Source organism: Lupinus angustifolius, chromosome LG16 (genome assembly GCF_001865875.1).
Source record: "Lupinus angustifolius cultivar Tanjil chromosome LG16, LupAngTanjil_v1.0, whole genome shotgun sequence".
In the NCBI taxonomy this organism is placed as follows: Eukaryota; Viridiplantae; Streptophyta; class Magnoliopsida; order Fabales; family Fabaceae; genus Lupinus; species Lupinus angustifolius.
The window spans coordinates 19,655,400-19,683,240 of record NC_032024.1 but is presented as its reverse complement, the minus strand read 5'-3'; the positions used below and the strand labels follow the sequence as shown (position 1 = coordinate 19,683,240).

Genomic DNA, 27,841 nt, shown 5'->3' with positions numbered 1-27,841 from the left:
AATGGGAAGTATTCTGGGTGGTGCATTTTAAATTCATAAATCTAGACCGAAGAGAGAGTTAAAAAAGTGATTACTTCCCAACTAAGATGATAACATTGGTCCAGAGAGAGTCTCAACTTTGAAGGCTACTAATCAGTTATTACCATTACAATACTAGCAGGAAAATCTCTATTAAAGGGAAACATAGTGCATGAGGCTACCGCCTCTACAAAAGTCTGTCGGATTAAGCGAAAGTATTAGGAAAAGATCAATCCAACATGATAGATGCATTAAAAGAGATGAAAAACAATGAGATGATTTATTTTAACTTTTACTTTTGCTGTTAAATTTTTTATTTCACAAGTCTTAGTTTTATTTGGGCCAAAGCTTGTATTGGGCCTTATATCTTCTTTTATATTTTTGTTAAGTTAGTTAAGGGTAGGTAGTTATTTTTTGTTATTTGGTTAATCAACTTCCTATTTAAAGGAAGTCTTCTTCTTTGTTTAATAACTCACTTTTAGTTTACCAATATCAATAAAACAAAAATTTTACTCCCTCTTCTCCACTCTTCATACTTGCAGAGAGAACACGTCTCTCTTCTCCTTTCTCTTAGTGTTCAATTTCTTGCATTTGCATGTTTAAAAGAGATGAGTAGCTATGTTTTTGGAAGAAAGGGAATCTTTTTTATCCATGGCAATCAATTAAGTTTTGAATATAATATAATGTTAAGATTTCGTATCAAAATCAATTGATGATAAAAGAAGTAACAAATATGTATTTAAGTCATTTCTAAAACGACAAAGTAGGTGATGTTAGATTTATTCCACAAATTAATGTACTAGTAGTTTGTGGAATAAACTTCTATAACAATGCTACTCTAAAGTTTACTTATTTAAGCATATCTTTTCCATGTTTTTTTATCCCATCTAACATTTTGTCTCCATTCCTATTATAGCTTGTTAGTTAAAAACCTTTTTGTTCTTTGCATTCAATTATATGGACAAATATATGATAGTACATTTTCTTGGACATTTTGTCTGATATATCTTTACCCTTGTACACTTGAGAAGGCAAGATGAATGTCTCCTATGAAGAGTTTGATTGAAATGAGCCTAAAATTGAGCTATGCAGTCACTATTGTGTTTATTTGTAAATACTACATACCATTTATCATATGTTAAAACTTTGTTTTTATTTATAAAGAAAAAGTGTAATATTTATACATTACTAATGTAAAGATTTATATACAATCAATTCATGATTGTTTTTGTTATACAAACTCAAATCCCACACATTGCCCTAGAACCAAAGATACTAGGGCAAACTTTTGATTGATTCTATGCTTATATGATTCTCCATGTTAAGTTTATCATTCTCTTCTCTCAGGTTCGATGTCAAATGTTTCTTTTGGCTAGAATAATTTAGTGCCCACAATTGGGTCTTTGCTGTTTCCTTACTCAATGGATCCAAGTCTGAAAATAATTCAGTGACCATATTTCTTCTTGCAAGCAAGATCAGTGGTTCAAATATGAATAATTTTTATAACTAAATGTGATTATGTTAGTATCTTTTTGTAGATAAGATTTAAACATATGACCTCTTTCGTTCTATTTCTTAAATCTTCTACTATAACTATCAAATGACCTTATAGTATAAAAAAATAAATTGACTATGCATCAAGGTATGTTTTTAAATAAGGTATTTGCTTAAGTCAAGGAATAGTAATGATAATTGTCAACTTTTGAATACTGTACCTCTACATCATATATAGTCTTGTCTTATCGAATAGTATAAGCTAGAAAATAATGTGTAGTTTTATCGTTTGACCAAAGTATTCTTATATTAATTGCTGGTTGTATTTTTTTATTAGGCTAAATAGAATACAACTGGATTCACACCTTCATAGTTAATTGTTTTAATTAATTCCACGTTGTATTTATTTATTTTCCATTCGCAATGAAAGTTGATTCTCGAATCTAGCAAATAATAGTTAACGCAAGTCGTATTCATTCATTTTTCTTTACCATAACCAAATCGAAACTTCATAGGAGGTGTTTCTAACTATGAACAAAATATTTTTCTTATATACTCCCCATTGTTATTGAATAAACATATTAAGTAAAGGAGTAGGATATACATGACAATCTGGAATACTGAATTAGTAAACGGGAAACAATTATTTTATTTTAAAATCCACTTGATTCAACGTGGGCAAGATGGGGAATCAAACTACTCATAATGAAACAGACAAGAGAAGAGAGTATTGCATTATTTAGATTTATAAATAGGGAAGTATTATTCCATGTTCGACCATTAGAATTTAGATACCTAATAAAAATGTTTCCTTAAATTAGTCCTTAACTCCTTAAGGTAGTTTGATGATTAAGATAGATGATTTTAAAGAATAGAGTAAAAGAGGTTGTGGATGTGGATTGAAAGAGCAGTTGAAGATTGAGAGTTCGAGTCTCACCTAGAACAAATATTAACATATTAACATTTGCCCATAAAAATAAAATTAATCCTTAGAGCTAAGTATTAGAACCCATAAAAGAATAACTTTAATGAATATAAATGCAGTGAAATAATTTTAATTTTAATGCTTGCAGATGTCTAAAACATGTTGGTGAAACTAACTTCTACGCAGCTAAGCTTGTTTCTCATGGAGATAATAGTTGGAAGGTGTGGAAGTACCCTCAAAGGGTTTTCTTAAACTCATCGCTAAAGATGATCATAAAAAATTTAAAAATTATAAATGCATTGAAAAATTAAACATTTAATACTTTAAGAAAAATTCGACTTATACTTTGATATATATAAGTCCAATTTTTCATTGTTTATTCTCCTCCAACGTTATAAAGTTAAGAGTAACTTTTTAAATTAGGTATTTGTTTGACTCAGTATTAGTGTTGTCAACATTTGAATAATGTAATCTAGTGTTTTCTTATTTAGTTTTATAGTATGGGAAATAATGTAGTTTTCTTCTTCATTCAGAGTATTCTTAAATTATTATTTGGGTTGATTAGGGCATTCTTTTTTCTTCTAAACTATAAATATTTTTTATTAGTAATAGATAATCATGGTTAAATTGGAAGTGAATATACTATTTTGGTTATTCATCCCCTCTCCCTAGTCCCTATGGGATTTTTTTATTAGGTTCGAACCCGACATTTAACCTTTACCAAACTAATATGTGCCTTTCGAGCACTATTTAAGTGATACAAAATATGTAAGTTGACATTGAAAAATTAAGTCCAATATTTTTCGACATTGTTAAACAAGTAATTTTTCAATATAAAACTACTTTTTTTTGTTGCCTTAAACAATATTGACAATTATTAACCTTCCTCCTATTTTATCTTTAAAATGTTAAAATTAGCCCTCAAAGGTAAGATGGCAATATGAGCTTGGCCTGACGGGCCAGACTATTTGGATTGATACTTTTAGCAGGTCGAGTCGAGGGTTTGAGCCCTTTTTAATAATAAGGGTCGGGCCAACCCATATTTTGGCAGGCTAAAGATGGATCGGGGTGGGCTGGTCTGTGTTGCCACCCCTAGTAGTGTCTCTTCATGGCAACCCAAGATCAAATTATTTGTTCTAATGATTTTCATTTTGTTATGAACCAAGAATCAAAAATATAATTATCATTTAAATATATTAAATTTCATCAACAAGAATATACCTATGAAAATTTCATCAATCCATGATGAAGAATATAATTATCATTTATTTGTTCTAATGATAATATAGATTATGAAGAAAAAAAGATTTGAAAGACGTTGATGGTGGTAGTAATAGAAAGTGGAGGCAATTTTTTTTTTAATAGACCATCTATTGTTTAAACTTAGGAGTTAGAAACTTTACTGTGAATTAGGAAAATTTTAAGATTATGTTGGTTGTTGTTTAGAACTTACAAGATTTAAACTAAGACAATATGTTATTGTGAGATTGTAGACTTTGGTTTGTGATTTTTTGTTTTAAAAGATATTTATAAAGCGTGATGATTATTTATTTTTAAAATTGTGATTGAGTTGATTATAAATGTGTGTTTTGAAGAGAGAAAAACAGATTAACCCGCCGGCCACCCATCCCTTTCAAATATAAGTTGAGTTGGCATTTTGAACTCTTTTAACAATAAGGACATGGTCATACCAACCCATATTTTAGCAGACCAAAAGCAAGTTGTGCCGACACGTATTGCCACCTCTACCTCAAGGTGGGAGTAAGAGGCTGAAAACAATAACTTCGTATTAAAAAAAATTTAATATTTCTAGAAGGAATACACCTAATTTTCTGTTACATATTTATTCTATTTAAAATTATTATCCTCATGTATATAAAGGATGAGGTTGACAAAACCTTTTCTATATATTTATAATAGGCCAAATAGAAACAGAAGAGGGTTCACATTCGTTCACATTGGCAGCTTCCACTTTTGGTGGAATGGGCGCAGGGTTTTACAGCATTGCCACCTAATGACTAGGAGAAAAACAAGGTATAGTTGAATTATTCAGATGCTGAAATTAATCAATTTAATAATGAGCAATAATATATTCTATTATAAAATCTTCCTACACTATCACTCATTAATAAACGTAGATATATCATTTTTTTTACCAATTTGATGTTGACTACACGTTCATATGAAATCTTAAATGGAGGAGGAGGAGAGAAATGAGAAAGGGATACAAAAGCACTATCAGATTCCAAGAGAAGTACTCACTCATAATTCATATATCATATATCAGTTTACACAATAATTAAAAAATGGATCCTCTCTATTACTGGAGGGATCAATAATTAATAAGATTGAGATACATGGATTTTAAAAAAAATTGATGGTACAAATTTTAAAATATTTTTAACCAAAAAAATATTATAAATAATAAAATAAATTTAGGCCTTAGATTATAGTATTAGAACTCCCCGAGATGATCCAACACCAATAATTGACGGCTAATTATTAGATATTAGTGTATTTTATACATGGGTTTGATTGATGAGTTTAAAATTTATATACTGATAGTGTAACATTTTCTACATTGTTAGTATAAAAATACTTTACTTTTGTTTGAAAGTTAATATTAATTAATATATGAATGATATAAATTTATTAACAGTATAAAAATACTTAAACTGTTAATATATACATATTAAATCCTTCTTTAACATTAATTTCTTATCTTTGGTTTCAATACTAATCCTTTTTATAGTACTATCAAATATTTAGACAATCTTCAGTCTCGTAAAAACGTATTGTTAATTGCATGCTATATTTAATTACTAGGTCTGAAAAGAGATTGTTTAAAGTTGTATGTGTTATCTAAAGAGTACTATTGTTTTGTTGTTGAAAGTATACTATATATGGGGTTTCACCTAAAAAGGTATATTATGGTTTTAACCCACTAAATTTACAACACTCTTCATTAACTCATTATATATTATTAATGTATCGTTTATCATTTATATTTAATCATTATCATTTATATTACATTTTTTAATTAATATAAGCCAGACTTAATAAATAGTTATGTAAATATAATATATGCCTTCAATATCTATTGTTTATAGGGACAAGATTTTGTTGATAGAGATAAAATACAATGCACTTCTTAATCTCATGCCTCAAAAAGAGTTAAATTATTGACTATCGGTTAAGTGTTATACTTGAATAGAGTTATTTTTTCTATATTACTAATGTATTTACTTGGCTTAGGACATTATAATATAATTTTTTTTAAGACATACCATCCTTATTAGTGCATCAAAAAAAGTCAAACTCACTTATTATCTTCTCACAATACCTATTACACCTCTCATTCTCTACCTATATCTGTTTAGCCTAGAAGTTTTATCCCAACTCATTATAAAATGTAAATCAACCTTATATTCTTATGATTTTTTCCGACACCACTAACTACACTTTATAATCACTTTTTTCCTTTCACATCACACCATCAATCACTTCTACTCTTTACTTTTTATCTCTTTTCCCTACACAATTTATACCTAAAAAAGAGAGTGGACAATCATTTTCCATGCTAAATAGAAAAATCATAGGGGAGTTAGTTTTATTACATGTCAATATATATCTTCTTTTCTTATACCCTCCATTTAAGAATTACTACAAAATAGTGGAAGACAATTCATGCATGTCAAGGTCTTCGTATCTTACACCTTGTTCTTGAAGTAAAATGAATAAACAAACACATATTTGGCAATTTGACATGAGTATTAAAAATACCACCAGTTTCAACTTCGGCAAGTGGGGAATTAAACTTCCGCTTGGGACTGGGGAAGGTTGTACAACTACTACCACTATTGACTTATTGAATCAATGAAGTACCACCAATAATGATTAGGTTTATAAATTAACTCGATTATATATATATATCTTAGAATTTTTTAAGTGAAAATAATTCTCATATAAAAATTATAAAAACAATAAATTAAAGTCATACAACAATATATTAATGGTTAAAATTTTAACTTAGTTAATAGTCATAAATCACTTATGCAAGTCATGTTTAATGTTCATTTATCTTTTAATTTTAACAATTCAAATAAGATTATTTGTTCTTATTTATCACATTAAAAATTATTCTAATTAGAGTCATTTTCAATACATACATATAAATGTAGTAATATTTACTATATGAATTTTAATTAGTAGCTATATTTATTATTAAAATTCGTAAACTTTATCTAGATGTGAATGTATAATCTGTCAACACTCTATAGGCCTTTAAATTTATACTTTTGAAGTGTATAAATTTGAGTTCGTTAATCCGTTCAAAAGTTCATAAACCTTAATCGAGTTGAACTTGCATCAAAACTTAATTCAGGTCAATCCTTAAAAAGTCGAGCTTAGCTAAATTCGAGTCGACTCATTTCCACCACTATAATCAATATATTTTTCCCTTTTTAAATGTTCAAATTACCCATACAGTGGAAAACAGAAACAGTTATTACATATGAATATATGTATATATTCAAATAGAGGAGTGCCTATATATTAATAAATGCATAGCCCTTTACTTTCATAAGATATACCACTCTTCTACCTTCCTTGACCTTTTTTCTTTCACTACTTCCACACATTGTAGAGCAAAAGTTTAAGGACTCTTCAATTCCAAATTAAGGACCAAGACTCGGTAAGAATGCATTGTTTTCACTTTTTTTGTAATTTCAAGTTTTCATGCATGTGGCAACATACTAGTATGCTGTTTTCTGTGTGATCAGACTCTGTATTTATTTACTATGATTTGAGAATTTTATCTAAGTTTTTGCACTTGTTATAACTGTACAATATTTTATCTAATGTATGTGATACTATATGTGGATCTGGGTCAATGTTTGTTTTGATGAACTAGTGGTTTGGTTGGTTGGTTAAGATCAAATATGACTACTTGCTCTTGAGCAAGACTCAAGTTTGGGTCTTGATTATGGAAAAAGAAACTTTTTTTAGGAGAAATAACAAGTGGTTGCAACTGTTTTCGACTCGAATAAGATTGTCTCTAGTGAATTATACCTTTGACTAGACAAAAATCATTATTTGTTTTGGCTTATTTTGATTTTGAAGATCATAATGGAAGTAATGATAGTTGCATGGCAAAAGGATATAGTAGGATTGTTCTTCATGAATAAAGCTCTCTAAAACAAGTTTGTCTTCAAAATAATGAGTAAATGTGAGAGTATATCTCCCTTTGACTTTATAAAATATACACATAGATCTCTATCTATTAAATTATGAAATAATGAATATGTATTTAATCACTTCTGAGATAAAAGTACTTTAGATAATATTATACAAATCTGTGTAATTCAGAATTGCTGTGCCAAAAAAGTGAAACATATGTTTTCCTAGGAACACAATTCTATTTGTTAATAACATAAGTTTCTAGCATTCATATATGTTTCTACCTTTGACAATTGTTTGTTGCACATGTATCAGCTGCTCCTAGGAAAATGTCTGAATTATCACAAACAGATACTCAAAGTATGATTGATCAACTACATCTTGCAAAGAAAAAATATGAAGGAGATAATCAAAATTCAAGCCCCAAAATCCAAAGGGTACCTAATGTTTTGAGACAAAATGCAGAGTTTGCTAAATTCTGCACACCCAATGTGATATCATTCGGGCCGATTCATCATTGGGATGAGAATCTCAAGCAAGGAGAACACTACAAGCTTCTGTGGACATCCATGTATGTTGAGAAATACAGCAAGGATACTAAGAAAGCTATAGACCAAGTACCTCAATATCTGCTTCAAACTGTTCAAGATAATCTTGTGGAATTGAAAAAGTTGTTCGCTGAAGATGCAATTGGAACAAAAACAACCGACAAGGACCTTTGTTTGATGTTGTTTGTGGATGGATGTTCTTTGCTCCATTTCATGGAAAACATTGACAAACAAAATCCACAAGCATTGAAGCTAAAGCTTGATCAAATGATGTATATTTGGAGAGATATTGTCCTATTGGAGAACCAACTTCCAAGGAGATTACTTGAGCTACTAAGCGAGAATGGGACAAATTTGGAGTATTTAATGATCAAATTTCATTCCATGGGTGACATACAACAATTAAGAGCATTGCAAGTTCCACATGAAGCTAAGCATAGAACTATTCGAACTCCTGGTATTGCTATCGAATTTACCAATATGAAGAAGAAGACTGATTCTGAAGAAGTGGTAGTCCAACTCAGAAGTAAGCGTAAACCATTTCATCTTCTTGATTATGCTCGCACATTTATCACATCATCCACCTCTAATGATCATGTTGATGAAAATGGTGTAAAAGACAAACAAGATGGTAGCCAACTCAAAGAGATGGCTATCCCTGACAAATCAAATGGCTGGCTAACATATAAGAACATTCGAGATCTTAAAGCAGCGGGGATTAGAGTGAAGGCTAGCCTGACAGATAGATGGATATGGAGTAGCGTCTCTTTCGCCTCGAATTTGTTTTATGGAGAATTGAGGCTTCCTATGTTTATGTTTGATAATGCCTCGCCTTATTTCTTTCGGAACTTGTTGGCATATGAGATGTGTCCTGATTTCGATAACAATTTGGAATGCTGCTCATTTTTTTGCTTTATGGATTCCTTGATTGATAATGGTGAGGATGTGAAGGAGCTCAGGTTAGCTGGTGTAATTCAAAACTTGCTAGGGAGTGATGAAGAATTGGCGAAACTCTTCACCGATCTAGGTGGTCACTTGCCAACTAAAATGTTCAATAATACATGGTGCAGTGATGCAATGGCCTATAGCAAGAAATATATCCAAGTCAAGAATCAAATGGAGAAGCATTACAAAAACAAATGGAGGACTTTTGGTGCTATTACAATCAATACATATTTCAATACCCCATGGTCTATCCTTGCCTTTTTGGCTGCTACCGCAGCATTAGCTCTCACTTCTGCTCAAACTTACTATAATGTCCATCCTCAAAATTAATGAGTTTCATGAAATTTCTAAGTAATAAGGTCAATGTGACCATGACACAAGTATGGTTTGTGTCTAAATTTATTAGAAAAATGAATGTGTGTAAACTTTAAAATGGTGACTATGTATGCAGTAATGTGTGAATTAAATTTATCTATAATTTATGTTTATTTTGTTAGTTATTATCTCATTGTTCGTAATGGCTTTTGTCTATATAATAAATTGTTTGGATCGATTCATATTAGAGCTTCATCAATCTTTATCGTCCTAAATTTACAGCTTATGTATAGAAATGATGGGTTTCAAGCCTGAGGCATGAGCTTATGTTGTCCATTTATGGAAGCACGCAGTGTATCAAATTGAGGGTCGCATCACCTGTTGCGGCTGCAATTTGCGGTTGCCATGACCGTTGCAATTGCATCACACCACAATTGTGGTGTGATACCGATTCATAGTGATATGACCGCATTGGACTGCAATGCAACTGCATCAGATCGTATTTGGACCGCATCGAGCTGCGACGTAATCGCATCAGGCCGCATTGATGTCAAAAATATGTTTTTCTCACAAAATAATTTAAGCCGTAGCGACCACAATCCGCATCGCAATGGTCGCAATGACGTAATCGCAGTAACCACAACCGCAATTTAAAACACTCAAGCATGGAATTCCTAAGAGAGGAGCAGCATAGAAAAAATGAAGGCTTGGGAAGCAGGGTCATGGAACCACATGCCCTATGCCAGGGTTGAAGGGTATTCCCTCTTTGTGTGGAAAGATAAAAGGCCTTGGCAAAAACGGTTAATCTCTTGACACAGGAACTTAAGTGAAGTTCAAAATAGTCAAGTTGAGACAAATATAAGGAATTGTTGTGTGTAATAGTTTATGCAATCGTAGATTCTAGTTAGTCATTTTGAATGTGCTTCTCTAAGTTTACCAAATTAAATAGATAACAGGGCCTAGATGCTTATTAGAGTATGAGAATAGTATATGTACACAATCTTATCCTTATAAATGAAACGATTTCTTTCAATGCAAATTGAATAGATGACTATTATGTTTTGGTTTAGTGGTTTTAGATGCTTCTACAATTTTGGGACATAGGTGGCATGATATTTAGTAAAATTCTTGTTGACTGTAACAAGTTGAGGACAAAAAGAGCAAGTCCACCATTTCAACATAATGGCTATCTTCTTATCCAGCTGTTCTCAACTACCAAACTTAATGTTTGAGACAAACCCACCAGCATATATGTCCTTCCAAACCAACCCCAATGCCACATAAGCTACACCAATGAAGATGAATTACATTATCATGGATTCACATGAGTCTGTAAAATATGAAAAATAAAACTATAGGAAGTGCATGTGAATGAACTAATTATCCAAGGCAGAGGATTCAATTCAAAGATCTAATGACCCTACCACAAATATCAATTCAAAGATACACATTTCATAACTATTAGAATATATGAAAATATATTTTATAGATAATATCTAGAAGATATTCAAATATCGAGAAAATATCATAATTATATCTTTAATTTAATATTATCTATAAGATAATTTAAAATATTCTAAAATACTTCCATATATTCTAATAATAATAGCCATAATAGACATCATATAGAATATGATATAAATCTTTTCCATCAACTCTAGTATGCATGAATTTGAATATACAACTTAATAATTTTGTTAGCAGCATGCTTAATCATACTACAAAATATCAGAGCTTTAACTTTTGAAGGTAGAACTTCAAATGAAAATCCAATCATATCAAGTGAGAAGCCAATCATGAAATGCTTTATGATCTTGACAAACCAAATTATTGCAGTGGTAGTAAGAACTTAAAAACAATTAAAGACCTATATCTTAACGTAATAGCAATATCATCCAAGAGAAAGGAGTGGAAAGAAATCAAAGAATAAAGTCTCAACTAACTTTATGTTTTATAAGATTAACTTTGCTTGCAAAATGTGTGATGATGTGCAAGGACTGAAATATATTTTTAATATTCATTTTCATACTTAGAAATTTTCACGTGTATCAATTTGATCCAAAAAATAATCAAAGATAATGAAAATAAGTCAAAATGAACACTATTAGGGTCATAAAAAACTAAAAAAATTAACTAACATTTGATATTTTTAGGACTATTTTAGGATTTTTAAATCTTTAATAGTCAATTTAGTACATACAAAATTTTGAGAAACCAAAATAGATCTTTACTCCATTTAAAAGTTATGGTCTGTATACAAAATTCTATATATTGTTCAAGTGTCCACATAAGTCAATAACAACAGTCAACTAAAGGAGAGATTAACATAGGCCACAAAGAAGAAATGTGAGGCTAAAATGGTAATTTAATTTCTTTGGAGACTAATATTCACGAAAATCTGAAATGTGCTTTTCCCTTTCTTTTTAAATATGCCTCTGTATGTAGCAATGTGTGAATTACTATTATTTGATAAGCTTGGTGACTTATTTATGGAACTTGTGTTACCGGTTTGTTGATTCCTTAAGAAATTACACCTTATTTGCATATAAGGGCACATGAATTAAGGACTTATTTTCCTTAAGAAAATGAAGAAACTGTCCGAATTCCATTGTATAAATCTAAAGAGTAGAAATTCACATATGAAACAAAAGATAATGTGAAATAGATAATATTTTGTGTTTAGGAGACACTGACCAAAGGCATAAAAGATCCCGAGAGCCACCATAACACTTTGTGTAGTTGTAGGAGATGTTGTAAGAAATGGAATTATCTTATCTGTAAGGAATATCACATGCAATATATCACATAGGGTGAGGAAGACTCGGCCTACCCGTTCACCTGGTATGGTCCGATTATGATTGGATTATTGGGCCTGAATAAGATCGATTTCGAGTTCAAATAACTATTAAACATGATTCGTCCTGACCCGTCTCATTTTCATTCAAATGGTGAGACTCGAACTCACAACCTCCTGCATTCTATTCCTTACGACCATCCTCTTCACCATCAGACTACATTATGACTCTCAATAATGTTGAGAGAACTTAATTTATAATGTGTATACATTATATTTAATCGAATCTAAGATCGGGTTCGAGTTTAAAGGTTGACTCGATCATTATTTCGGGTCAGATTAGCTTTGAGTTTATGGCTGAATCCGGATTCAAAAAAATGATTCGACTAACATTTAGGTTCGGCTAAGAACAAACCTTAATTTATCCCAACTTGACCTATGCTCACTCCTATTATCACATGTGGGATTGCTCATAAAAAATCTTATGATAATACTACTAAAAATATATTAATCATATAAAACATACTGGTAATAGATATCACATGCTATGTAATTATAGACAACCATTTTATTTGTGAGAAGATCATTTACAAGGAGATCATCATCTAATCTGTTAATTTTAATAAACAACTAATAAATGTCTTAAAACATCTCTAAGAGGGCCTGGACTTCAATATTTGCTCCAATTATGAGTTATAGGCTTATAGCAATTAAATATTAAAAGCTATATAGTTATTTATGTATTTAGAAAATATCATAATCATTGATTCACACGTTCCTTTGTCTGCTACATCTAAGTTTGTCAAGTCTCTAATAGAATAATATTAGAAAATTGATGTACAAAATAGCATCAGCCTTGTAATGATGCTCTGTTTAAAGTATGAATTTTTTTACCGTGCAAAGATAAAGAATGAAATATAATAACAATGTGTTAAAGAATGAAGGGAAAAATTGTACAATTATCAAATTTCAACCAAGATATTCACACTTTATTTATCCAAACTCTGTTATTTTAAAAGTTGAAATATTATATTGCCAAATATCACTATCTCAGAAAATGTTACGTAAGGCATGGCTATGTGGGAATCACGTATACAATCTTACCAACAACAATGGATGCTGTGGTGCCACCAACCATGGCGTGCTTACCTAGTAACAAAACAAAAACGCGTCCTAGTTTATCGTAAATGGGAACCAACCAAAAGAGAATTTTTAATTATAACAAAAATAATAACAATCTTTCCAAAATAATGATAATAATAGTAATGTTTGTTCTTACCAGAAAAACAAACCTTATGTTTCTTAGAAAGAAAAAAAGCAAAAACAAAAGTGGAAATTTTTGGGTGGTTTGGTTGGTGGTGGGGGTGATGAGAGAGAGGCAAGAGAGGGAAAGAGAGAGAATCTGAGAAAATAAGACAGAAACAAAAACAAAACTGGGAAAGAAAGAGAACTCAGAGAGAGAGAGAGAGAGAAAGACATAGAAAACCAGAGAGAGAGGAAGAAAAGTGTTCCCAAATGATGAAGATGGTCGAAGAGAGGATCCTCTGAGATCATCCTGATAAAGGCAGCAATAGAAAAAAGAACAAGGAAAATTCATTTTATTTTTATTTTATTTAATTATTATTAAATAAATATTTGAACTTTTGCTGCCTTTTTTTGCCTGAATCTCAATTCGCCCCCACCCATCACCCCAACCCAAAGAATCTGCATTGTTTTGCAATACATTGTTCATTTCCACCCAAAAAGAGAGAGCTTTTGTTGCACCCTTTTTGCATGGTAATAAACAAATTCTCTCTTTTTTTTTTGCTTTTTTTATTGGTAACATTAGAGATAAAAAAGGTTATTTGCTGATGGGATTATCGTTATTCCATCTTTATTTTTTGATTTCCTTATTATCATGACATTGGTATGTTTTTTTTAACATCGTTGATTTTATTGAAATCCATTCATTTTGTTGATGATTCTTGTGTTTGTGATTTCTTTCAGTTCCTTGAGGATAATTGAGAGGAAGGTGTATTGAGTTAAGCCGGGTTATGTCTTTGTTGCGCAAAAGTTTGTAATAAAGACATTGCAGAAAATGAGGGACCCTGAACAAATCTTTGGACCCCAAGGGCTTCAATTTTTATACTTTATGTTGTAATATTAATTTTGTCTAGTGGATTTCTTCTACTTCATCCGAATTGATCGCAGGGTTTCTCTGCACAGCGAAAACTTGGCGATTTTGGATATTGTATCTAACAGCAACCTAACTGTAAAGGAATACAGATACTAACTCAATCATCACATTTGCATCGTCTTCACATAGAAATGAGAATGACATGCAGTACATTTGGATTTTGGCTTAGAATTTATGTTTGCTTGATTTCTGTGTGGGGAATCCAAAAATGTTGGTCACTTAATGATGAAGGTGCTTTTCATTGATTTCTCTTTTAATTGACTTTTCATCTAGAAGCATTTAATGCATTTCTTGTATCTTAAGATTTTTTTAATTAATTTTCATTTTGATTTGAGTGGAAAATGCAGGATTAGCTTTGCTGGAGTTTCGGGCAAGAATAACTTCCGATCCTTATGTTGCTTTGGCAAATTGGAATCCGAATGATTGTGACCCCTGCAAGTGGTTTGGTGTTTATTGTGTCGATGGTAAAGTACAAATGCTGTAAGTTGCTTTAGTAATTCCTTTCTTTAAGGTATTTCAGTAATGGAGTGACACCCCTTTTAGATTTCAGTGCTGGATTTTATACCTTCCTATTACATCTTGTAGGGACCTAAATGGTTTATCTTTGGAAGGGATATTGGCTCCTGAACTCGGGAAACTCAGACACTTAAAATCACTGTATGGTATCTTCATTGTATTCCAATGTATTTGTTTCTAAAGTTCTTGGGTTTTATTTTTATCGGAGGTCAAACGATATATTCTGCTTAAGCTCATAGTTATAAAAGTGGATGGTTGTAATTGTTAGAGATATATGCTTTTAGGTGCCCCGTCCCCTAACAGATTAAGCTTGTAGGAGAGTTGGTTCTTGACATGATATTATACCCTCTATGACTATCAGGTTCAATCACTGGTACCCCATTCGTCTAAATAAAATTTGAACTTAAATCACATGTTTAAGATTGACTTGTGAACTCAACATCTTTTCTATCATATACAATAAGTGTTTGACTTTTCTTTGCTTGTAGACAGTTTTTTTCTGGCATAAATGTGATTACGTAGAATATCGTTAATGTCAAAAAAACTGAGTTTACTATAGAAACATCAGAATGTGTTTCTACCACTATTACTCCTTTTTTATAGTTACCAAAATTGACACTGGCAAGTAGTTGTAGGCTTCTAGCATTTGTATAGTTTTCATAGTCCGTAATCATGATTTCCCTGCATTTCCTGGCATGTAGAATGTACTCTTTATTTCACTACTTTTTTGACTTGAATATGCTTCATCTGTTTTCTTGAATTAGCGTGTTATGCAAGAATAACTTTTCTGGTACCATTCCCAAAGAACTTGGAAATCTAATCATGCTGGAGTTATTGGATTTAAGGGAGAATAACTTAAGTGGAAGCATCCCAGAAGAAATTGGCAATATGTCACTGCTAAAACACTTGTAAGTTAACTCTATTTCATGTTACTAATTAAATTTCTGGTTATCCCTCATTGATATGATATATTAATTTTACCATAGGTTGCTTTGTGACAACAAAATTGAAGGCAGTGGTTCTCAAGATCACATCAAGTTCAGATTTCCCTCTAAATCGCTACTTGTTGACGACTGTTCATCACCTCTAACTACTTTGTTTTCCTGCATCAATAGAAAATTTGGGCACTGGTAACCATATCTTCATTCTTTTCACCCCGACCGAGTAACGTTAGTAGGACTGATTCCATTGCATGCTTTCCTTCCGCTTGTTTCGCTTAAATGTAGAGAGAGGACTCTATAGTTCTTAGAAATCTTGCCTTTTGCAGTATCAAAATATTTGACAGTCTCATCCTTGTATGCTTGTCTTAATTTTATGTTTTTTATGTTTTAACCAAGTTTTTGAATGATTATTAGCTTGTAACTTTCTGACCGTTGATGAATGGCATGTGTAGCGTCTGGCAAAGGAAATTCAAGCAATGGAACACAACATATTCATTGGTTATTTCAATGAAATTAGCACTTATGAAATACCTCAACGCCTTTGCACTTCCAGTGTGTGTAGATAACTTTTGGCTTGTCTTAATTTCAATATCCACATGTACTTTATTCTTTTATAATTTTCAACTTATTAAAACTTTCTGGTTTTCTTTGAAGGTTTAAGTTACGAAAGGCTGCCTGTCACGACCCTGAAGAATACCGTGACGATCCTAGTGAGTGGAGAACCTTCACCAAATTATAGTCTCTTACGCAATTAAAATGCTTTCTCCTGATTGACATTCAAAACATTTCTTGCATCATGCAGGTTCTACTGAGCCTGAGATTGGTCAGAATGAAAAAAATCTTGTAAATTCTGCACATCGTAGATTACTTGATCAGTCTAGTAATCTCGCAGCTGCACCTTATAGTGGTGAATCTACTATAGTGATAAGTTCTATTCCATCTTCCCTTAGCAGTGGAGCTTTTCAAGCTGTGCCAGATGCGATAAAGGAACAGAATCAGTCACCTCCATCTTCTGATTCTCCACATGATGCTTCTCACAATCTTTCTCATGAAAATCAACAACGTTCACCTAATCGTGTTTTTGGAAACTTTTGGATGTATATAATTATTATTGCAGTTGCGGCTGTGTTGGTCATTGTTATAATAGTCATTTTTTGCATTTGGCGAAAAAAAGCAGCAAAAGTAATAAGCCCCTGGAAGACAGGAATAAGTGGACAGTTGCAGAAAGCATTTATAACAGGTAACAATTCCAATAATGCAGTAGAAAACATTGAGCTGAAGATTAGATTTAACAAAGTGGAACTGACAATTGAACAATTATATGTCATATTTATTTTACATTTCGGTTTTTGTTCAAAAATATAAAGAAATGTTAGAATGGCTTGATTAATCTTGACTTCTAGCCATTACGTTCTTTGAACCCGTTTGAGAGTAGCCAGGGCATCTTTCACTTATTGAAGTTGCAATATAGTCTATAACTACAACATTATTAGTGTACACAATAGAAATTGACATTTTTTACAAAGAAATACTTAGATGTCATATATAAAGAAGAAAATTGAAGTTCTTGTTTGTCTAGCAATTTATAAACCTCTGCATGTATACCTGTTGCATTCTTGTTCAATGATCAGATAACAATGTGATGGATCATTACAAAAGCTTGACCATAAGTCAAGCTTCTGTATGGGAGATTTAGATCCTCTAAAGTAAGGGCTCTCCACCATTGATTTGATAAATTAAATTACAATCTTAATTCACTATGTATCACTATCTCAATCCTCAAAAAAGAGGAACAAAATAAGGGGTAGACCCTTAGTGCTCTTCTAATGCAATATCTTTTGCTGTTTAAATATATATATATATATATATTAATATATATATAAAGGTGGATAGACCCTTAGTTTTTCACATTATAGGATCCAAATCCATGAATAGGTATGCATGAGTACGTGTTCAATTTGTTCAAGCACGAGCTTCCTAATTTAATTAGTAACACTTTTAGAACATGATTTTTTTATTTAATTTATGGTCACTCAATTACAAAGAATGGATTCAGTCTTGCTTTGTATATGCCATTTGTAGTGTCTACTCTTAAACCAAATTTGAGCTCTCTCTTTTTAGCTATTAGCTCTATCAATGACTGTAAATTAATGTCATGTATGAGTGGGAATTTTGGTATATGTTTATAATCTATACTTTTCAAAGTACTAAGACAATTAATTACTATTAACTTATTGTTTTGACAACAATGTCATGTATTTTGAAATGTAGGGGTCCCGAAGCTGAACCGAGCGGAACTAGAGACAGCATGTGAGGATTTCAGCAATATCATCAATAGTTATGATGAGTGCACCATATATAAAGGAACACTGTCTAGTGGAGTAGAGATTGCTGTTGTTTCTACTCTAATTTCATGTTCCCAAGAGTGGTCAAAGAGCATGGAGATGAACTATCGTAAAAAGGTTTTCTCCTTTTAAAATCAATAGAAAGAAAATGATTGAATTAATAATTTTGATAGGGACTCTCATTTTTCAGACTTCCCTTTTGCTGATGTTGTTTCTTATGCTCTTCAGATCGATACTTTGTCCCGTCTAAACCATAAGAACTTTGTTAATCTTATTGGTTACTGTGAGGAAGAAGAACCATTCACAAGGATGATGGTGTTTGAATATGCTCCGAATGGAAGCCTATTTGAGCATTTGCATGGTAATTAATACTCTCATTTGATTAGTTGTTAGCATGGTTATCTTCCACCAAGAAAATTTGAGTCAATTATGCTCTTGTAAATAAAGGCGAAGTTCTGTATATTTTATTTCTCATTTTGCAGTTAAGGAAGTTGAACGTCTTGGTTGGAGCGAAAGGACGAGGATTATCATGGGTACTGCTTATTGCCTTCAGTATATGCACCATGATTTGAATCCACCAATATCTCATAGAAACCTCAATTCAAGTGCCATCTCATTGACAGATGATTTTGCTGCTAAGGTATGTTACATTTCATTTCTCTCTTCTTTGCTTTCATTATATCTTAGTTATCAAGTGATACACCTCTTCATTCCATTGTTCTTTCAGATTGGAGATATCACTTATGGAAATATTGTATCACCAATTACTAAGACAACAGGAGATGATTCAAAGAAATCTGAGTTGCCACCCCATGCTGATCCCGAAACCAATGTCTATAACTTTGGAATATTGTTGCTCGAAATCATTTCTGGAAAATTGCCTCACTCGGAAGAACAAGGCAACCTTGTGAACTGGGTAATTATGAAACACATCTAATGATTTTTCTCCCTAGGTTTATTTATTTTTCTTCACGCAATGGTAAAGTTGTTTTTATGTGACAATGAGCTCAAGGTTCGACCCTTCCCGAACCCTACACATAGCGAGGGCTTCATATCATTAGACTGCCATTATTTTTTATTCTTTGAGAATTTAACCTCTTTGAATTTAAGTTCCAATTGCAACTTCATTGTTTTATGCATCTTGAATAAATAATAAACCTCATCAACTTCCTAGGCTGCCGAGTACTTAAGCGACAAGCGAAGCATCAGCTATATGATTGATCCAACCCTACAGTCTTTCAAAGACAATGAACTTGATGCAATGTGTGAGGTGATTCAAGATTGTATCCAACCTGATCCAAGGTTAAGACCAACAATGAGGGAAATTACAACCAAATTGAGGGAAGTAATCGGTATATCACCGGAACAAGCTGTTCCAAGACTCTCTCCACTATGGTGGGCCGAGCTTGAGATCTTATCATTGGAGGCAGCTTAACTTTCTATCTGACTCTCTACTCTGGGGTTTTTAGTCAAGTCTCTCTCTAACCTCTATATCAAGTTGCTAGAGTGGAAGTCATGCATGATATTTACTACTCATTCATTTCTTTAATATTCATTGTCCTTGTGCTTTTGTTGCAAGTCTTTATCATCTTTACCTTTACCTATTTCATGTCACAATGGAAGTGTAAATTGTATTTTTGTTGATGAAGTCTGGGTTGTAAAAATTCTAATATTGAAACATCCATCCCAATGAACTATGTCACTTCTATATAGGTCTATTGAATATTAATGAAACATGTACTTTATGAATTTAGCTATTTGCCTCTTCTCCCCTAAACTACACATAACACTTATATGTAGGCACACTTCAAAAGGAAGAAAAATAATATAGTACTTAATAGTACAATAAGAAAGCACAAACAAAATTTGAGAAAATGAAGAAAATTTGAATAAGGAATGTAATTAATCTTCAATATAACTAGTTTTTCTTGACTTGTGTTCCAATCTATAAAACCAATATATTTATCCAATCTATAAAACCATAAATGATCTATTTATGATCATTTTAGGTCCAGATTATCTAGGATCAATTTGCCATCAACCCACACTAGAACAGTAGAAAGTCACCCCAATAGGCAGCAAGATATAATTCTACCTCACGTAAATATGCTAACCAAAAAGATTTTTTGGACCCCACTCATAACCAATATGCAATTAATAAGCGTTACCACACTACACCTTGGAGGTGGGTCCCTCAACAATCTAACTATCCTTCCTCTTATGGTAAGCACATGTTCTATGCTCTCTTATCTCTAATATTTACTATTAACAGAGGCATCCAAGTACTGATCAAACCTGAAAGTAGGAAAGGTAAAACTCTAACCTATCACCAAACAAGAAAAAAATAACATGATTACATTTTTATGGTTAAGATATAATGAGATGATATTTTTATCCATATATACATCAATACATGTATAAAAATGATAATTTGCATCTTCAGATATTATCATTTCCCCATTTAGACATATCAACTTGTATTACTATTATTATAGGAGAGGGATTCACTTCCTCAAGTAAATGAAATTTTTTACTCCACATCTTAGTCATCCATTATTTAAAAATTTAATAATTTAAATTAGTGAGTAGATCTAAACCATTAAGTTTATCAAAAAATGAATGCTTAGGATGTGGAGTAAATTTTTTTACTTACTCTTGAAGTAACTGGATCTCCTCTCATTATTATGATCATTAATATTATATTCTCTTAATAAATTATATTTGAAATCATCTTAATCATTAAAAAAAACTACATGTATCACCTAAGTCAAGTTATGTAATAAATTAATGTATCTAAACTAGCACATAGAAACATTAGTTGATTTGAGTCATCCATTCTCAGCCTCACAATGGTTATGGTATCAGAAATATAGTCAAAAAATAATAATAAAAGATGAGAGAACGTGGGAAAAAGTTGTGGTGGGGTTTACACTTGCCCTTAATAACATCCACATGCCAGCTTCATTTTATGGGGGAATCCTTGTGTTTGCAAATTAGATTTTTGAGGAAAGAAATAAAAATGAAAGACTTCGTAAACATGAAATACATTACTTCTTACATGACTCTAAATCCGTCCATTTATTTATTTTTCCATTCAAAACTAAACAGCCCTTAAACGTCATTTTCTCGTCACAGACACTTTCTTGCTCTTGAATCTGTATAACACCTGCTTCTGCTTTTGTATTTTTCTTTTTCATTCGTTGTTTGCATGAGCGTGGCCCCTCAAACATGTAACACCTGATGCAACTGCTCTTCCTGGTTTGTGCACTCCTCAGAATTTCACAAATAATACATATACAATTAATACTGCTACTACAATTTTATGTTATGAGAACAAACGGTATATATGATAATGAATGAGTTATTTATATTATGAATGTGTCGTCTGCTATCTATATTTAATTATGTTATTATGACTGTGTCAGTATAAATATATTGACAATATATAAAATCTATACGGAGATACATATTATACTCATCTTTTATATATTCTAATTCGTATTGTTAAAACTTCTACATACATCTATACTCTGATGCGGCCACATGTGAGATACTAGCTTGATGTGTAACACATATTCTTTATATAATAATTTCATTATTTGTGTAATATATTTATATTTATGCAATGTTTGAAATAACAGCTCATATATATATACACATGTTTTCTTTGTTTTATGCAATACCTACATGAATATTATCTGTATCTATATCTATATTTCTATATTATTAATAAAGTCAAAATAAGTAATAACCATTATACATGGTATAATTTTTAAATTTCATTTTTATCCTTTTTAATCTCTCTCCTTAATAAATAGAAACTTCTACATTTTTCATTCATTTTTTATCAATACATTATTACTCATCTCATATCGATTATTATATCTTATATTCTTAAATTTATATTTACTATTGAAATTATATGTTTCATTTTTTATACTTATACGCTTATAAAAAATAAGAATGCGAGTAGACCAAGTGCATAGTGTGAATCACACAATAAATAAAATAAGCTGGCTCAATATTATAATATATATTTGTTAATGATGTAATTCACCACCAACGTAAAACTTCTATATTCTTCCTCTTCTTCCTGAATCTCTCTCTCGTAATCATGTGCTCGTTTTTTCAGGGCAAAATATAGTCACTTCCAAGTTCCAACTACAACTAGCTAATTTCATTTTTTTACAGGAAAGAAATCATATCATATATTCATCTATTTCTTTCCTTTTTACAGCATTACAATAAATAATTAACTAAATTCAATGGCAACAAAATTACACTTGCATAAACTAGGCAACTTTTTCTCATCTACTAGACAAAACTAGTACTGGACAAAGCTTAATTAACTCTAAAGAGGTACAAATTTTTGTTCTTCTTGTTCAATCACTCATTATGGATTCGGCCAAAACAAAACCCTCTGATATCTAGTATTGGAGAGAAATTCTTTTTTTCTTCCATAATCTTAATATTTTTGTTGTTATTTCACACAACTCTCCTTTCTAGTACTAGAGAGGAGTCTAACTCGGATCCAGCCATATCTCTCTTCTTCTCCCATTGCCTGAGGCGAAGCTGCATAGCAATATTAGCAGCCAAGAAATACACACACTGCATTGGTGTAAGCAAATCCAAAACACCCTTAAGTGTTTTGAGTCTAACACAATCTGAACTCTTCATAATTTTCTCCAACCCAGCCAACACTTCCTTCATAGCCATATCAACCTTCTCTGCCACCACCCCACCACCACCACCGCCGCCGCCACCATTCCTTTCTCTGCTACACATCCTTGCCAGCTCCACCATCTTCCTATCAGCAAGTGCCACCTGCTGCCTCTCCATCTCACTCTCCACCTTCTCCTCCTCCATCCTGATCCTCATTCTCAGCACCTCTATCTTCTTCACCTGCTCCTCTGTCATATTAAACGTTGTCGTTTTATTCAAAGACTCCATCAATTTGAAAACCGTAGAAGGCTTCCAACCAGTGACCCAAAGGTATGCATTCTCCAATGGACTCAACCAAACAGGTGAGAAGAAAACAAGAACGTCTTCATGAGCTGCACCCCATTTCACAGTATAGTATTCTTTTATATGAGATGTAACTTTTGACACCAAAACTAACATCTCTTGTTCACCATTCTCGTTACTTCTCTTCTTGGAAACCTCTAGAAGAAGGTGCAGGATTTCCTCAAGCTTCAAAACCCACTTATGATAAAACTCAGAAAACTTTTCGACAACTGGGTTGTTCATGATGGTGTTGAGAATGAAGAAGAAAGTGAGGATAGTAGTGTGTGTGAAAAAGAGTGTTTTTAAGGTTGAAGGGGTTGAAGGGAACAAAGAACAGATGGAAGAAGGAGAAGAGGACACGGTAGGAAAGGGAAATAGGTGCATGGCTTACGCGCAGCAAAAGGTTATTAGTGCGTTCAAAGAAGTGTGACCCTTTGCAAAGAGGGAGAGGGACGTCACTGCCTTTGTTTCAAAGAAATATAATGAAATACATTGTGGGTTCAACCCTCAACCTTTGACTCCTCCCAAAAGGTATTATGAGATAAAATAATATAATAATAATAATTTGAAATGTGAGTGAAAGATAAATATGAAAATAGGAATGGAGATCATGTGTTGCAACATAACATAATGAATGTCATCTTTAAAGTTATATATGTGTATCAATTCAATTAAAAAGTAATATATAAATAAAAGAAATTATACAAATAGAAAATAAATTTTTTATATTACTTATGAGATGTGATTGATTTGAGATACGAGGATAAATTTTTTTGGGACATGTGATTCTTATCCGTCCCAATATGACTATGTCTCTCTATCCCTAACAAATCAGCTTCATCCCAGTAATATAAAAATATGTTGGGAATGCTTAAAATATGTTATTGTATTAGTCTCACACTGTCTAGTATTGGAATATAGTAGAGTAATCAATGTTATATATTGGACTCAGGTCCCTTGTTATAATGTACACCAGATATAAGCACCAAATAGAAACACCCCATTGGCAGGTGGAGATCTTTGCTCCTGACATTGACAAGGTTTTGATGAAGACACCAAAATCAACAAAAAGAAGAAAAGGAAGAATACTTATGAAGACAAAGATAAAGCTTCAAGAAAATTATATTAAGTCTCTATAGGTACTTCTATCATAAAACTCTTAGTTATGCAAAGAAGTAATACTCAAACTATTTTTAAAGAATAATGAAACACTTTAAAAATACTTAAAACATTTTTTGAAATGATGTGTAACGGGTTACTTCATTCAAGTAACAAGTTACATGTGAGAGAAAAAGAGTTATCCAACTTAAAACTGTTCAGAGTAATCCATTACTGCCTTTGAGTAATAGATTACCAGTTTTACAAAAGTTGAGTAACCGATTACCCAAATGGTGTAATCGATTACTCTAATTCGTTTTTAAATAAATAGTGGACAGTGAGTTTGGGTAATCGATTACCCACTATTAGTAATCGATTACCGAAGACTGTTGCATGAGATTTCAGATTTCAAAACGAAATGTTTTCACTTCAAACGAAATCTCTTCACTTCAAACAACTCCTACACTTTCAAGAAAGACACCATGAGTGTTTGGAAAGTCTATATAAAGACTCTAACTCTCACAACACAAACACACAACTTTCATATAACTCTCATACTACTCTGAAAAATTCTCTCACTATTTTTCTGCACTTTTGCACTAAGTCCTTAAATTTTCAAAAGAGAATTTTTCCGAGTTACTTGAAGTAATTGTTTCAAAGTTTTACAAATCTATTGAGCATTATTACTAAGCATACAAAGAGAGTTGAAAGTGTTATAATATTTCATACTTGTAAAGGTAATCCAAAGCCATCAACAGTATAAGGGAAATAAAGCCAAAATCATCATGGAACGATGAAGACAAAAGGAAGGTATAATATGATTTAAAGGCAAAGAACATTCTCACCTCCGCTCTTGGTATTGATGAATTCCTTAGAGTATCAAATTGTAAATCTGAAAAAGAAATGTGGGATACTCTAGAGACCACACACGAAGGAACAGAGGAAGTAAAAAGATCAAGACTCAACACTCTTTCTCAGGAATACGAAATGTTTCGCATGAAGCCTGAAAAGAAGATTCTTGATTTACAAAAGAGATTTACTCATCTTACCAATCACCTTCTTGCACTTGGCAAACTTCTATCAAATAGTGACTTGAATTTAAAAGTTATTAGATCACTCACCAGAATATGGCAACCAAAGGTAACTGCAATTTCTGAAAAGAAAAGTTTATCCAAAATGTCTTTGGTTGCTTTGTTTGGTAAATTGCAGGAACACGTACTATAACTTAGCCAACTTGATCAACATGAGGAGCAAGAAAAGAAGAAGAAAAATATTTCTCTAAAATCAAAAGTAGATAGATATGACTCATCTGGAGATGAATCATAAAAAGATGATGCGGAAGATATAAGTCTATTCGTAAAAAAATTCAGCAAGTTCCTAAAAAGGAACAAAGGCGCAAAAACTGGCCAAACAAGGAAATTCCCCAAAAGCAATGATGCCTCCACCTCAAGCCAAAACTTTACATGTTTTGAATGTGGCAAACCTGGTCAGGATTGTCAAAATTTGAAAAAGGGTTCTTTCAAGGGAAAGAATGATATAAAGATTGGACAAAGAGCATACATTGCTTAGGAAGATAATGATACAAGTTCTGCATCTGAAACAGAAAACGAAGAGCAATGACATCTATCACTTATGGCATCTCATCATTCTGATGATGAAGAGGTAAACGACTCTAATATATTTTCTTCTTCCGAACTTCAATATGCATTTAGTGATTTACATGATGAATATGTTAAATTGTCAAAAATGTTTCTAAAACAAAAATCTGAAATAGATGCATTTAGAAACAAACATTCTTCATCCTCTTGCCAAAACTGCATAACTCTTGAAAATAAAATATTAACATTAAGCCTTGAACTTAATAAACTAAACAAGAGTGGTAAAAGCTTAGAAAAGATTATCAATGATCAAAGACACTCAACAGACCGAAGAGGTCTTGACTATTCAAAAAGCCATGGTTTCAAGCAACCAAGTGTCCAAAAGAAAATAATCTTTCAAAAAGAAAGTATCCATACATTTGAAAACTCTAGGATACACTTTCATCAACCCATATGTACATACTGTAAAATTTATGGCATACACCAAACACATGCATGATTAGAAAATATGGTGTACCCCTGGGAAAATTTAAATGGGTCGAGAAAGGTACTAACCATCTAGGATCCAAATTATATTGGATACCTAACAAAACTTAATTTGTTTTGTAGGAAAACATGAGAGTCGCGTGCAATTTATGGTACCTGGATAGCGGCTGCTCAAAACACATGACGAGCGATAAAAGTAAATTCTCTGTCCTCACTCCAAGGGACAAAGGATATGTCACATATGGTGACAACAACAAGGGAAGAATTCTTGGAGTTGGTAGAATTGGAAAGCCACCATCAACAACTATAGAAGGCGTACTATCTGTTGAAGGACTCAAACACAACCTTCTAAGTATAAGTCAATTATGCGACAAAGGATTTTATGTGGCATTCTACCAAGATAAATGCATCATTGAAAGTGAGGATAATTCTAAACTTATTGGTAAGAGAATAAATAATATATATATGATTGACATGAATTCTGCTTTACCTATAACATGTTTAGTAGCTAATGATAATCATGATGCATGGCTTTGGCATAGAAGAATTGCTCACATTCACATGGAACATTTGAATAAACTTATTAAGAAAGATTTAGTTGTCGGTTTACCCAAATGGGTAAACAAACAAAAAAATTATTTCAAACTAAAGCACATGGTTTCTTCCGATAGACCATTACAATTACTTCACATGGATTTATTTGGTCCCTCAAGGACAAAAAGTTTTGGTGGAAATTTTTATCTCTAGTTATAGTGGACGATTTCTCTAGATATTCTTGGACTCTATTCTTAGTACATAAGAATGAGGCATTCAAAGCCTTTAACATTTATGCTAAAAGAGTTCAAAATGAAAAATCTTTAAAAATCGCTACTATACGAAGTGATCATGGGGGAGAATTTCAAAACTCCTCTTTTGAGGAATTCTGTGATGATCTTGGGATCAACCACAATTTTTCTGCTCCTAGAACACCTCAACAAAATGGTATTGTAGAGAGAATCTCAACAAAATGGTGTTGTAGAGAGAAAAAATCGGTCCTTAGAAGAACTGGCTCGAACAATGTTAAATGAAACTAATCTCCCAAAATACTTTGAGGCTGATGCAGTTAGCACTGCTTGTTATATTTCGAATCGAGTTCTTATAAGACATATTCTTAAGAAAACTCCTATGAACTCTTCAAAGGTAGAAAACCTAACATTACTCATCTACATGTTTTTTGTTGTAAACGTTTTGTTCTGAACAATGGTAAGGATAACTTGGGCAAGTTTGATGCAAAAGTTGATGAAAGGATTTTCCTTGGCTATTCTCTCACGAGTAAAGCATATAGAGTCTTTAATAAAAGAACTCTAGCCATGGAAGAATCTGTTCATGTAACTTTTGATGAAACCAATCATGTTCTAAAAGATATGATATCCTGTGATGAAGACGACTTGCCAAGTTCCCCTGCTAAAAATAATTCTATT

The 27,841-nt window shown here is 32.0% G+C and overlaps 3 protein-coding genes and 1 long non-coding RNA gene across 5 annotated transcripts; 2 read left to right on the top strand and 2 right to left on the bottom strand.

Annotated features, from left to right (window-relative positions):
* On the top strand, positions 6,988-9,608 carry LOC109329950 (putative UPF0481 protein At3g02645). The gene is made up of 3 exons (XM_019563869.1): positions 6,988-7,130; positions 7,931-9,479; positions 9,519-9,608. The coding sequence occupies exon 2, from the start codon at positions 7,945-7,947 to the stop codon at positions 9,436-9,438; it is 1,494 nt and encodes a 497-aa protein (XP_019419414.1). The 5' UTR covers positions 6,988-7,130; positions 7,931-7,944; the 3' UTR covers positions 9,439-9,479; positions 9,519-9,608.
* Positions 8,581-26,735, bottom strand: LOC109329952. The gene is made up of 3 exons (XR_002105599.1): positions 26,722-26,735; positions 24,890-24,896; positions 8,581-8,662 (listed from the first exon to the last, which is right to left on the bottom strand). It is a non-coding gene; the product is annotated as an uncharacterized LOC109329952 (long non-coding RNA).
* LOC109329949 (protein MALE DISCOVERER 2-like) lies at positions 13,519-19,765 on the top strand. Of its 2 annotated transcripts, none has more exons than XM_019563868.1 (14): positions 13,519-13,993; positions 14,204-14,624; positions 14,741-14,873; positions 14,979-15,050; positions 15,674-15,817; positions 15,896-16,039; positions 16,303-16,404; positions 16,505-16,560; positions 16,653-17,090; positions 18,122-18,312; positions 18,424-18,556; positions 18,678-18,835; positions 18,923-19,111; positions 19,370-19,765. In XM_019563868.1, the coding sequence occupies exons 2-14, from the start codon at positions 14,525-14,527 to the stop codon at positions 19,628-19,630; spliced, it is 2,121 nt and encodes a 706-aa protein (XP_019419413.1). In that variant the 5' UTR covers positions 13,519-13,993; positions 14,204-14,524; the 3' UTR covers positions 19,631-19,765. The 2 variants fall into 2 exon arrangements, with proteins under 2 accessions (XP_019419413.1, XP_019419412.1); XM_019563867.1 differs by having other exon boundaries at positions 16,505-16,585; positions 16,651-17,090.
* Positions 22,484-23,643, bottom strand: LOC109329951 (protein DOG1-like 4). The gene has a single exon (XM_019563871.1). It carries the CDS (start codon positions 23,581-23,583, stop codon positions 22,681-22,683), a length of 903 nt encoding a protein of 300 aa, XP_019419416.1. The 5' UTR covers positions 23,584-23,643; the 3' UTR covers positions 22,484-22,680.

What these genes read in the sequence shown, in the direction of transcription:
- LOC109329950 (XM_019563869.1), top strand. Translation starts at nt 7,945, where the DNA reads ATGTCTGAATTATCACAAACAGATACTCAAAGTATGATTGATCAACTA.
- LOC109329949 (XM_019563867.1), top strand. Translation starts at nt 14,525, where the DNA reads ATGAGAATGACATGCAGTACATTTGGATTTTGGCTTAGAATTTATGTT. An exon ending in CTCAGACACTTAAAATCACT is followed by an intron (nt 15,051 to 15,673) that starts GTATGGTATCTT and finishes TTCTTGAATTAG; the next exon opens with CGTGTTATGCAAGAATAACT. An exon ending in CCTATTTGAGCATTTGCATG is followed by an intron (nt 18,557 to 18,677) that starts GTAATTAATACT and finishes CTCATTTTGCAG; the next exon opens with TTAAGGAAGTTGAACGTCTT.
- LOC109329951 (XM_019563871.1), bottom strand. Translation starts at nt 23,583, where the DNA reads ATGCACCTATTTCCCTTTCCTACCGTGTCCTCTTCTCCTTCTTCCATC.